Consider the following 13,505-nt stretch of genomic DNA (forward strand, 5'->3'; position numbering starts at 1 on the left):
ATGGAGGAGATAAGTGGCTGGTGGCTGTGAGCACCTCCCCTGAAAGGAAAGTGACAGCTCTGCTCAGCTCTGGACATTTCTGAACAGGAGACTGGGGAGCCCAGCTCAACTGGCAAGAGGGTAAACATGCTCCAATATCAATGCCATCACCTCTGACCAGGTCCTGGCTGGCTGCAGCACGCTGATGTCCTCTTAAACCAAGGCCTTCTCTCTGATGGCTGTGCAAATGAGAAGCTGGGCTTAACTGGAGCTCAGAGCTGTTGCTGGCTATAACAAAAGATGAACTCTACAATTCCCATTTTCCCAGGGCAGTTCAGTGCCAGGTTAAATCAGTGCATGTGTCCTGCCCTGCTGCCAGCTGGCTGCTCCTGCCTGCAGCAGTGTCTGGTCACAGCTCTGCGGATGTGCCTTGTGAGTCTCCCCTTGGCAGCACCTCCTGCCTGCCACACTCACTTCCTTCAGCCTTTGCCTTTCTCCCTTTTCTGACATCAGAACATGGTTTTCTGTTTTAATTCACTTCTGTATTTATGAACGGGCCAAACTGACTGGATACTTTCTGAATAGGAAATAGGAATACTTTCTGAACCTAGGAGTTTTGAACAAAACATCTTGTCAAAAGTTCTGATATGTCAAAAATGACTTTTTATTTCCCATAACAATGTGGTTTGATTTGTTCTGTTTTCTTTTTTCTCGGTAGAACTGTCAATAGGAACCACTTCTTGAAAGTCAGAAGATGCAAAGCAGACCTTCTCCAAGGAGCAGAGAATTTGAGGATCATCCCAAACTGTTTTCATCCTCTCATCCTCTATTCCTGCACAATGGGACTGGGGGAGGTGCATGAGATCTACTGCTATCCTGTGGTGTGGATAGACTTTGTCTTCCTCAGCTAGCATTCTGTCACCTTTCAAGAGAGAAAAATTCATTTTAAAAACAAAAATCCCAAGTAAGAAACCTCAAATAGTTGCAGGAAACCACCACAGAGGTATACAATATCCAGTGGAAGACCTTGCTGAAAACTGAACAGATTACTCTTGTTATATGTGGTTAAACCGGGCCATTAATGCTAAAACAGTTCAAAGCACAAAATAAATTCTGATTTTCTTCTGTCAAAGTTTGTGGTTCGGTGTTCACACATTCTAGGCTCCAGTTAAATGATTTACTGCACAATTTAATGCCTTTCAGCTTTCACTCGCATAAAAGGATCCCTTGAATGATCTGCCAGCAAATGAAGGCAGCACTTGTCCAGGGTGGATTGTGGCCAGGGCCGTAGGACCCAACTTGCCAAGATATGCTGGAGCAATCACGTAAGCCACTGTGACCCATGTGTGGTACCCAGCCAAATGAAGGCCACCTTGCTGTGATCATACCTGCAAAACCACTTCATTTAAAGCATATCGAGACCCTCACTATGCTGTGGAGCTTTTGTGGGCACCTGCCTTTACAACAGCTTGTACCATAGGCATGCTGCTATTCTTTACCCTTTTTTATTGAGCTTTTCTCTGCTCCTTGTCTTCCAGTGGTGTGATTTTTTGATGTTTTCCTTCACAATATCTTCTCAGAATCCCTGTTCTCACGTATCAACACACTGAGGAGAAGCAGTTGCCATGGGACAGTGAAAAACCTACTTCAGGAGCTGAGGAGCAAGGAAGGAAACAAAAAAAGGCACAGGATTTCAGCAATTATGTGTGGTAGCGTTTGGCATAGTGCTGAGTTCTTTGCTTTGTATCTAGCTGAATAGTACTGTGCCTCTCACGCTCAGGGTGGGTGCACTCAGCAGTGGGTGCAGCTGTTAGCAATGGCCTCATGGGGACATGGCAGAGCCCAGCACTGCAGCCGTGTTCTGTAGAGCAGGGAGAGGAGAATGCTGGTGTCACCTGAAACTGTGGGGTACTCAAGCATATAACATCTGGATTAGGATTTGGCCTTAGTTCTGGAGTTATTAGCCATGTTGTATGTTTACAACCAGAACAAGCAATTAGGCAAAAGCTTGGAGTGGATGAGCACAGAGTGGAAAGAATCAGCACCTTATCTGGTCTCTGCATCAAGACTCAGACTTCATTGTTAGCCAGTCGTGTACCTTCAGTCATGGATTTAATACTCAAGTGATGCAGAGGGCATTTTTTCTCAAAGGGAGTTGATGCTGTGTGTGGCTGAGATGCCTTGTAAAGATCTCCTCCCTTCAGCTGATCTGCTGGAGGGTGTGCTGGGGTAGCTGATCCAGCAGAAAACATGTTTTCCGTGTGAGGAAGGTGTGTGGGTGAGGGAGGGGCCTTTCTTCCAGCAGCAGGAGCTATATGGCTGGCTCTGCAGGTCCTGATGAGTTGTGTTCAAAGCTTCTCAATCCGACACACTTCTCCACGATTCTGAATAGTTCTTGCTTCTTTCTTCTCAATTCTTATAAATTTTCCAAGATCTCTTTTGAAATGCGGATACTGGAAGCTGGCTCTTTGTTTCCTTTTCCTTTTTCTTTTTTCTTTTTTTCCCCTGGAACTAGTGTAACACCTCTTTAATAACAACATCTGGTTAGGATCTTTAATTCTGTCTGTCACAGAAGATTACATTGACATCACTGCGAGGTCCTTTTGCATCCTTTCATGTGTGCACTGATACAGTATTGTATGGAAAGGGAGAGAGCCACTGTCAGACCTCCACTGCTGCAGCCCTCTGTGCTTTGATGGGTGACTCAGCTGGGAGAGCTCAGCCAAACTGGGGCAGCAGTTCACACAGCCCAAGAGGCCTGTGACTCTGGGAGGATGTCAGGGCAGGAGCTAGCAGGTCGGACATTCATGCAACATTCAGCAGAAGTCACTTCTGGGCTTTGCACACATCCCATAAAAGATCCAAGCTAGGTTTGTGCCCTGCAGCTATGTTGTCAGACTCAAAGCAAAGAGGAAACGTTTCAACGCAGTTTTGCAGGAAGACTGTTTGCCTCTAATGATAACTCCAGAGACATGAAATAACACTGTTGTATCATTGTCTGTTCGTAAGGGGAGGACGTCTGGGTGCTTGGTTACACAGTGGATAGGATGGTAGTATTAGTAAGGACGAGGTTGTAAATAGCTTTCATTGGGTGTCTTTTAGGGACCTCACTTGTGCACACCTCCCAATTAGACACTTTTTTTCTTGTAATTATTCTCTATTTTCCGGGATGCTGAAAGGGGACACATACAAAAGAAATGTTTTTTGCTAGGAGAGGAAACAGAGTTCAATGTAAGTGTTGGGATTTTGCACACCTCTTTCCGTCAAGATGTTGCATGCAGCAGACCTTTTTCTTTTATCTTAAACTCTTCCAGAACAATCTCTGCAATGTATATGAGAGCACTGCAGCGTAGTCAGAGCTGTTGCATGAAGACATGCCAAATCCACTTAAAAACTGAGCAGGAACCTAAATATTTAACTACCTTTCTGGCTTTTTTCAGATACTTTCTGTACTCAGCAGCTCAACCATTTGATTTAGGTGTTTGTGTTACTTATTTGCTTCAGAAAGAATGGTATCCCTCAAGCAGAACAGACTCATCTGAGTGATCAAAACCTATTTCAGTCAATATACAAACCGGCTAACTACTTTCTTATTGTCCTCTAAATCCCCCAGGAAACATTGCACTGAAGGCATTCTGCTGGCCACACGGCTGCTGCTCTCTCCTTGTGGGAGGTCCACAAGGTGTTGAGAACAGTTGTGGTACCCTAGTACTGCAGGGGGAATTAGCTTCCAGAGCACTAGCATACCCACCTGCCTGCGGCTGCTGCCCTTACCCAGCACTGTCTGCAGGACTCTATGGGCTCTGGGAAGTTCTTACTCCCACTGATCTCAAAAGAATCCAGAAATGGTGAAAAAACCCAAACACCTCTCCCTGGAAAGCCCTCAACCAACCTCTTTGCCAAATGTATCAGTTTAACTGATGACATCTGAAACACTGGTAATTCTGGTGGGGAGAAAGTGTAAAATTAGGGCAGAATTTCCATGTATTTCTAACACAGTTAATGCCTTGAAGGAATTTGCTCTGGAGCTGGAATGGTCTCTAGTAAATCACTGTCTTACATGTGATAAAGAAAGTAAAGCAGTGCAGTCAGTAGCAAGTTTCTAGTCCAGAGAATATCCCCTCTACCATGAAGAAGGAAGAAAGCTTTATTCCTTCATGTAATGAAGTGGCTTAAAAAACTGAGTTGAGTTGTGCTAAGCTTAACTTTTTAGTGGTGGTACCATCTAGATGATGTATAGGTGGGGAACTCATCCTCCAGGTAGGGAAGGCAAGAGGTTGCGCCCACAGCAAATCCTCTCTTGCTGGGCAGAGGAACTGTGCACACTGAAAACAGCCAGGGCTTTAACTGAGCTCTGACTTTCAGTTTGGCTAGCCAGATTGGATGCAAGCCACGGGCTAGCACACAAGGAGCTCATGTTGTAGCCAAGTTTGTCCAGAAAAGTCTGATAATCAGCAGTATGAGGAGTAGGGAAAATGCCAGGACAGGGTGATGGTCATCCGGGCAAGTTTCCTGGGTGTTGCATAGCACAGAAATGCTGAAACGTGGTGCATTAGGTATAAATGATTTGAAGTGGCCTTTCCCAGTGCTCCCTACTGTAAATGAGGTCCTGCTGGTCCTTGGCTATGTGTGAAGCTTGCTGGGGAAGTGACACAGCTGTGTTGAACGTTCCAGGAGGGCAGGAAGCAGGGAGGCTGCACACAGAGGGCTGTGGCATGGGTTGAGAAGCTGCATTACCACCAGTGCATGGGCAGAGGCCGAGGGCCTCAAGGGGGGCCTCTGCTGTAGCCCACACCTACTGCAGGAAGCTGCCATGGGCTGCAAAGCTGGCTGCGTTTGGATGCTTGAACTTAGAACACAAATGCTGTTCTTTCAGTGCAAGATTTAACATGGAAGAAAAAGTGGTAGAAAATTCATTAAGGAAAAGAGAAGAACTTATTTATTTTTTCCTTTTGTAACCTTTCCGGCTATATCCTCCTCGTGATTAATGATTTTTCCCAGAATTAGTGGTGAAGCTCAATAAACAATGAAGCAGTGCTGCATCTCTCAACACCCTCACATGGTTCTATTCGAAAGAACACACTTGCTATTTTTAAGGAAGCACTTTCTAAGAATTTGACAGAATCAGGAGAAGTTCAGCCAAAATTTGTAAGGAATCAATTCAGGAATGTCTGTGTTTTTTTTCCTGCAGCGCATGAACTGATCCCTTTGAGCAATCAGCCTCAGAAAGAGCAAAAAGTGGGCAAATGCAGCATCTGAGGTTAGAAATAGCTCCTCAGGGGAGGCACTGGGGGAGGCATGATGCCAGGACTGGATGGACGTTTGGAGCCCACCAGCCATAGCATTTACACATCTAGGCCAACAAGGCTCCTTCTGTCACAAACCTGAGCTGTGCTGCTGCCCTGCACCAAAAGGCCACACCACCCTGCTCTTATTAGTGCCCCAGGTGCAACAGGGCTGCTGTGGCCATAATCTCCATTTGCCAGACGCATTTATCCTTGAACTGGACCCAGAGGGCAGCAAGGTGGTCTTCTATGGAACCAGGCTTGTGAGGTTGCATCTGCAGCCACACTGCAGGAAGGGCAATGTAGGAGCAGGCCCTTGAGAACTGTCCTCCCTTTCTGGCCACAGCATGTACTTTTCATTGGCCTCTGGACTCCTTGATCAAATAACACTTGCAAGATCAGGCCACTAAAATACTCTTTTCACTCACTAAGTTACATTTTGTGCACCAAGCCCAGTGTATTTGCTTTATTTATTTAATAATAGGGGTCCTAGAAGTGCAGTATAGCAGTCAGTATTTATTTGTTGAAATGAATATTGTTCTCCACCCCAGAAAGGAATCATCACTGCTCTCTGTCCACATCTCATTATAAATGGGACTGTTGCAGGACGGAGTGCCAAGACTTCAAAGAGTCTGAACATGCCACGAGATGAAAGCATCACTCTGGAATGGTATTGGTAGGAATGGATGATTTCCTCTTTATCTGCCTTTCAAAAGCAGCACCTGAAAGGAAGGCTACAGAGCACATGAAAATATAACCTCCACATCTGGGACTCTGGTTGGGAGTGGAAGGGCCTCAAATAGGGACAAAGGACAAAACCTGACACTTCTGGCTGCGCATTGCCCAGTGCCACCATCCAGTACTGCTACCATTGGGATTGGTACAGCAGCAGGGAAGTGAGGACAAGAAAAGCAGTTCAACCCACCATTAGTTTATGCAGGGAAGACATTATCCAACCCAGTGCTGGTGAGAGCAGAGCAGGCCACACAGAGCAGTACTCAAAAAACTAAAGCAGCATCTTTATTTTATACATAACCGTCAGTACAAAAAGTTTATTATATAAGAGCTGTTTTGTTTACAATATATTATATTGCTTCAAGCCAATGCAAAAAGTTCATACGTTACAGTTCTACACTGTTTAGAAATATATTATACTGCTTAATTGGCACCACCGCAGTGTATTTTTAATACACAGACCTTTGCAATGTTTTAAGGGTCAAAATGATGCTGAGTTGAGTAGTTCAGTTTTCAGCTAACGTTTGTTTCTTTTCCTTTGGGAAAATTCTGAGTACACAACAAAACTGACACCTTTCCGTTGTCTTAGGCAAACTAAAATCTGCAGTCACTGAAATGTTCCAGGTTAGCATCTAGGAGATTTTCTGCTTGAATATTGTTACTTAAGTTTTGGAAAATGTTACATTGCAGATATGTAATAAAAACAAATGAAATTAAAACATACCCAGAGTATAGTACAAAACCATCCAAAGCACTGAAAGAAGCAGCCTATATAATCATGCTACAGAAGTATTTATAAAACTTAAAAGGAATAGTAAATATCAGCTCAGTGGTTTATAATGAAGCTAATAAAATTCCAGCCAGTAATCTAAACTGTAGTGAACAGCGTTTTAACATCCCATCCATGAAAGGTTAATGAAGGCTATGAACTTTGTGTAACGCGAACCATTTCAGATGTTGGAGCTCACCAGATATAATTGGATTCGGGTGGAGCGTGCCTCTCCTCTGCCTTCTTGGGCGAAGGCGTGTACTGCCTGTGCTTGGTGCTGGCCGGCCTCAGGGCGCTCGGACCGCTGGCTCCATACCCTGGAAAATTACCCAGCTCAAGAGGACAGAAACCACAGCGGCAGCTTCATGATGTGTTGCTAATATTTCAAGTGGAGACAGTCCCCAGATTGAACAAAAGCTTCCAATGCACCTCACATGCATGCGGTTCCTTCCCCATCCTCTCCTGGTCTTGGAAGAGCAGGATGTTGATGGGCAGGCTTAGCCCAAAAAGATCAGGATCATCAGGCAATCTTAGCCCCAAAAGGCTGGAACAGTCAGCCCACTCAGGCAGCCACCTGGTGCAGGCTCACATCTGTGCAGCCCATGCCAGTGTGCACATCAGATGCGAGCCCAGCAAGTGTTAAGAGTCACCTTGAGTGGCCCTTTGGATGACCCAGCACTAGTGGGGTGAGCCGTGCTCTGCTGTGCAGTGGGATGCAAACAGAAAGAGCAGCGACAAAAAGTAGTTTGAAAAAGGCTCAGCAGAGCTGCAATTGTTGCAAATAAAAGTGAAACACTGAACTCAAAGTCTTGTTTTGACATTATTTATAGTCTCATTTAGCCATCTCACTCCGTAAATCCCATGGGAAAAACTGAAAAAATTAAGTCCAAGGTTTAGTTTTTCAACCACTTCTTTAAGAAAATTGCTTCCCCGAGGAGCCATTCATCTGATACACACGTGAACTTTCTAACATAGTCCTTCTAACCTGTGATGTTAATGGCTATCAGCTAGAATTGTGTATGACTGCTGAACTCACAGCTATGTGGTGTGTAAAGCAAGTCTCTCAAGTTAACTATAGGTCTTCCATCAAGGCCAAGAGATACTCGGCTTTAGCTGAAAAATGAACTGTCATGCAATACAGACTCAAATGTGTAATTTAAGCCCTACACAGGCTCTCAAAAAGGGAGTGGATTTTACTCCAGCCACCTATATCACTTTCTTTGCTGAATACAAAGTCTTTTTCAGTGCTAAATGCAGCAGGTTTTTGCCAAAACTCCACATAATGAAGACAGCAAAACCATGGAGCTGTCAATAACACATAACAGCTAAATTTTCATTATAGGGCAGCGGTACTCTGCTTTTTTCCTTGTTGTAGTACAGACAATTACTTTTTGTGGGATGTTCATTCCACATATAAACATTTTCACTTGCTATATAACAAGAATATTAAACTATTCTTTATCACTGCTACCAAAAACATTAAGCATGAATAGTTTGCCAAGTGTTTAAGATAAATGTTAATCCTTCATGAGAGTACATACAGAATATCTTACAGAAACGTCTTTATCAGTGACCTGAATAGCAGGATTGGGAGCACCCTCAGCATATTTGCAGATGACAACTGAGCTGAGTGGTGTAGTCACTGTATGCCATCCAAAAGGACATAGACATGCTTGAAAACTGGGACAGCCACAGACATGAGTACATGGAGAAGAAATCCTTGGGAGAAGCCCTGTAGATAAGAGCTAGTGATGTGAAAGCTGGACATGAACCAGCAGTGTGTGCTTGCAGTCCAAAAGGCCAACAGTGTCCTGCGCTGCATGAGAAGAGGGGCAGCCAGTAGGGAGAGGGAGAGGATTGTCTCCCTCTGCTCTGCCCTTGTGAGACCCCGTCTGGAGTGCTGCATCCAGGCCTGGGGCCCCCAATGCAGTAAAAATGTGGAGCTGTTGGAGTGGGCCCAGAGGAGGGCCACAAAGACGATCAGAGGACCACTCCTATGAAGAAAGGTTGAGGGAACTGAACTTGTTCAGCTTGGGAAAGGCTCCATGAAAACACTGTTGTGGTCTTTCAGTATTTAAAGGGAGCTTATAAATAGGAGAGAGACTGATTTTACATGGTATGATAGTGATAGGATAAGGGGGAAGTGCTTTAAAGTAAAAGGTGATCTTTGAGGTCCCTTCCAACACCTATGATTCTACGACTCTTTGACTCTATGATTCTATGATTTGCTTACAAATTCTTATTGCATGTGGAATGTAAAATGAAGCCTGAATTCATTACTGGATATACATCTAATTGCATTTCAAATAGTTTTATAATGCTTAAGTAGCACCAAAAAATTATCTTAAAGACTTCAACTTCGCTTTGAGACAATACAATTTGCATTCTGTGGAACATGGGTGAGGGAGAGTAGAAGAAAACATGGAAGTTGTTAGGGATAGATTCTGTATAAGCTTTCAAATTTTTCCCAAGCTTCTAAAGAGCAATTCAGTTTTTGTAAGCTTTAATCATCTTTATAATCTGACAGAACTTTAGGTGTAAACATGCCAATTTGGCATTCAGCGGCCAGGAGTGCTGTGGGACTTACAGTCCATTCAACACTGCAGGTGGAAGACACACAAGGTCACCCCAGAGGTCTAGGTGACCCCTGCTCTAGACCTGATGATACAAAGAGAAGGGAAGTAAAAGAATTTAAAACAATTTGGAGTTTTGCTGTTGTTGTTGTTGTTTTTTAAAGTAGTTAGCACTATGGAGAATGTAGAATCTTTGTTTTGTTGTTTAAAGAAGAAAAAGATGAGTATGGTATTATTGATGATGGTGGAAAGGCTCTTGAAGCTGTCGTGTTCATATAGCATCTATAAGTGGCCCTGACACACACCCAGGGGTTGTTTCTCACTTACTTTTATTGCAGTGTCTCCCGTGCCAGCCTTCTTTGCAGTGGCACTTGTTGGGCTCAGCACAGGTCCCATACAGTCCACAGCCAGGCTCACAGACAGCTGCAACAAAGCAGGCACATACGTTGGAGCTGGTTGGAACATCTGCAATTGCTACACTGACATGTTGACACTGACATAGGCAGCAAGTATTGCAGGCCAGACTGGAGGGAGGCATTTGTAAAAAGATGTCTGGTCTTATAATTCCTGGCAGCCTGGTGTATGTTGTATGCTCAGGAAGTCAATCTACCTGAAGTACTCTCAATGGGCAGCTAGTGCTGTTATTGTGTGAGAGGTCCCATGTGAGCCCAATGCTCATCCAAGGACTGACTGAGTGTACAGGTACTTACGCTTTGAACACAGGTCTCCTTGGTAGCCTTTGGAGCACTTGCATTTGTTCTTACCCATACATTTTCCTCCATTTCGACAGGGCTGATGGCATTTACCTAGAAATTAAAAGAATAGAAACAAGGGCCTTAGTCCCCAGCACCTACTCATGACAGTCATCTGAGAAGCCCGCCCTGTGCCCAAAACCTCATCGAGCTGTGGGCTCAGAGTGTGCTCTGTGGATCTAGGGGAAGGCTCCTCTACTAGTACCCAGTGAGCACAAGTAGTATGCAACCTGATGGCATAGGAGCAAGATTTTAAGTAAAGGGAAGCTCAGGAGCTGACAGGCAAGGCAGCCTCTTGTAGAAAAGAAGTAAATCATCCAGGCCTGGCAGCCTGTGACAAAAGGCTGTGAAGCACCATGGTGTTGTGGGTTGTGCCATGAGGTCTGTTTCATGCCTCAGCTCAAAAACTAAGGTACATTACAAAGACATGTCCTTCTTTCCCATTTGCACAGGACAGAGCACCTTTGGTGGCAGTAATTAGAACTGGCAGACATTTTTCAAGGCTTTTTGACTAGAAATTATTTTTCCTCACATTCACACACTGCCAAAAGAAGAAGCTGGGGCTGACCACATATGTGATGGTTTGCTTGGCCCTGACTTGCCAAGAGGCAGGAGATACACACTGATGGGGCAGAGCCATCTTTGAGTTCTGCTGGGCCTGATTCACACCAAAAAGCCTCTGAGGGCTTCTTCAGTCCCTGAAGAGCAGGCTGTCAGCCTCTTGTTAGATTTTGTCTGCATTCTTTACCTAACTAAATCTTCACTCCCTGTAAGAGGACAGCCCTCACAAGCACAGCCATCCCCAGTGTGGGGGGACATGCTCAGCAAGGAAGACCTTCTTTCCTGGTCTCCTCACTGGCCACAGTTACTGCTGCAGCTTCCTCACTGTCCTCCAACTCCTTTCTAATGGTATTAATGGGGCTGCACGTGATAATATGAGCTCCTTTCCACTTTCCACTGCTGGTGTGCTGTGTTGAAAACCCTTGGGAGCAAACTCATCTCACAGCCCCAGAGTGTCCCTTTGGGAACCACACACCCCTAGGAGTGCTGCTCAGCTCAACCCCACCAGACTTCAGTGATACATGTGTTGTTTAGTATGAAAGAAACATTTGTTCCCAATGTGCATAATTATTTTCACAGGCCTGAAGCAAGTTCATGGCCAGCCAGAAGAACAAGATGTGCTAAGGAGAGTTCCTGCAAAAGCACAATTTCCCCACAGAAACCTCTGGAGAGGGAATCTGTAGATATTCTAATTTGCGGGCAATTGGATCTGGAGTAATTAATGAGTGAAAGGAGCAATGCTAAGAGAATCCAGGACTTGATCTTGAAGCAAAGCTGGAGAATGTGGGTCAGACCATGTGGTACGGACTTCCACAGAGCTGTGTTCTGCAAACACTTGGCTCAGTTCAGTTGAGACCCAAATGTTTCCACAGAATGGAGGAAACCTCCTGCTATTAACTGAGAAATGGAAAAAAGCAACAGAACAGTTGGTGCCAAATGGAGGAAGAATCCAAAAGGAAAAAAACTGTTATCAAACTGCAACACTAATTAGAGACAAAGTGTGACTGTATCTAGAAAAATATTCTGGAGGATTATGAATGCTTGCTAGTGAGGTAGGCTGGGCCCAGCAGTTTCCCTGGAGCCCCAGAGAACAATTCAACTACCAGACAAACACTCCAAATCTTTAAACAAGAATAGAAAAAGAACCAAAACCAACCCCACTGCTGGGTGTTTGGAAGACGGCTTTCTGCCTGTTGAAAGGTTTTCTCATTTTATTATTCCAAGACCCCCCATGACTGAATGTAGCTGGCCCTGGGTCTAAGAAAACAGAGAGTTTTCTTTCTCCTCTGGTGTTCCTAAACCGCATCCAGCGCTTCTTGCATTCCTCCACTGCTGAGCTGGCACTAGGGCAGTGCCCAAGGTGGTAGCAGCCATCCATGCTTTACAAACAACTGCTGTCCAGCTTCAAAAAGGCCACAAGAAGAGCACAGCTTTTCTTGCTCTCATCAATAGATTCCCGGTTTAACTTTCCATACTATGACCCTAATTGGTTTAATATTTGTGTATTAGCTAATTTGATTTGCACAGGTAAGCCTTTGCAAGAAGCCAAAGCCATTTGCACCCGTTTCAAGCAGCAATGGACATTAATGACCTGCAGTGCCTCTCAATTCAGTGGAGCACCCTAAATTATACATTCTGCAGTATCACTTTTAAGAATTTGCCTAAAAATAACCAACAACACTGGCACAAAATAACCTAACCTATGAGTTTGAACTTTATTTATTGTCTAAGAAGTATCAAAATGTTGACTTTTGGTTGAAGAAAGAAAGAAAGGAGATCTTGTCAGGAGGTTGAATTTGAACGTGATGGAAACAAAGGAAAATGCAATGGAAACCCACTCTGTTGTTCTCTGTGACCCCTGATCTGAATTGATATCAGAGCCTGTCCCGATCAAATAATTTCATAACAATACACCTTTACCACTTCCATTTGACTCAGTTTTTGTTTAGTTGAAAAGGAGATGTAAAATTCCTTGTAATGCATAAACACATGGTAAAACATTCACCTTTTTCTACACTTACTCTGCAAAATGCAGGCCCTGAGTTATCTGTGTCCTTTCCTTGCATAGTAACTCATTTATCATTTGATACTACCTGACAGTATGTTAATTTCCATTTTTTCCAAGGATTTGCTGCTATATGTTTCATTGCTGTGGGAAGAGCCTGTCCCTAGTGATGCATGCAAAGCAATCACCTTTTACATGCCCCAGGCCAAACGTTGCTGTCTGTGCTCCTGTGACAGCCCCTTGAATGCCAGTGGGAATATTTACAGCAGAAAGGTGGGGAAGCTCCACGTACAGTGGAAGCTTTCATCCCAGAAAGCACGATGTGGATGTAAAAAGCTCATACACCATTCAAGTGTGAGGAACTGTGGAATTAATCTAATCGGTCAGAGCTGTGAGAAGGTTCTTCTTTCAGTGAGATCAAATGCCTGACAGCTGACCTCCCAGGTCTGCTCCAGCCTGGCCACATCTCCACCCCCAGCTTTACACAGCACAGCACACTCAGATCAACCAGGAGCTAAAATATTTTCAATAGCTTTGATGCTAACCTTCTGAAAACATCAAGTCTTTTGATGTTTGTGAGGCAGATTTTCAAGTTGCTGTGTGAATGCAACCTAATACATTAAGTGAAAGCTCCCAGCTCTTATAGCTCAGACCTCTCTTCAGCACAAACCCCTTTGCTTCCAGCTTAGAGCAGTCTTTCTGGGTGTATGGGCTCAAACCTAACCTGCAGCGCACTACAGCGAATTGCAGCAACTTCTGAAAGTATCTGTTCCACGCAGGCTGGGCACAGAGCAATGTTTGCATACTTTTGGCTTGAAGGCTACTGCCAAGCTCAGTTACTAGTGA

General features: G+C 44.4%; 1 protein-coding gene across 1 annotated transcript in view; it reads right to left on the reverse strand.

Moving 5' to 3' along the window:
* Positions 1-6,260: 6,260 nt before the first annotated feature.
* The window catches only part of WIF1 (WNT inhibitory factor 1), a 42,071-nt gene continuing 34,826 nt past the window's right edge, over positions 6,261-13,505 (reverse strand). Inside the window, exons 8-10 of the mRNA XM_072349219.1 lie at positions 10,052-10,147; positions 9,669-9,764; positions 6,261-7,085 (exon numbers count right to left, since the gene is read on the reverse strand). Of these exons, the coding sequence (XP_072205320.1) occupies positions 6,964-7,085; positions 9,669-9,764; positions 10,052-10,147 (314 nt within the window). The 3' untranslated portion in view covers positions 6,261-6,963. The remainder of the gene's footprint in view (positions 7,086-9,668; positions 9,765-10,051; positions 10,148-13,505) is intronic.

This window comes from Excalfactoria chinensis, chromosome 1 (genome assembly GCF_039878825.1).
Source record: "Excalfactoria chinensis isolate bCotChi1 chromosome 1, bCotChi1.hap2, whole genome shotgun sequence".
NCBI lineage: Eukaryota > Metazoa > Chordata > Aves > Galliformes > Phasianidae > Excalfactoria > Excalfactoria chinensis.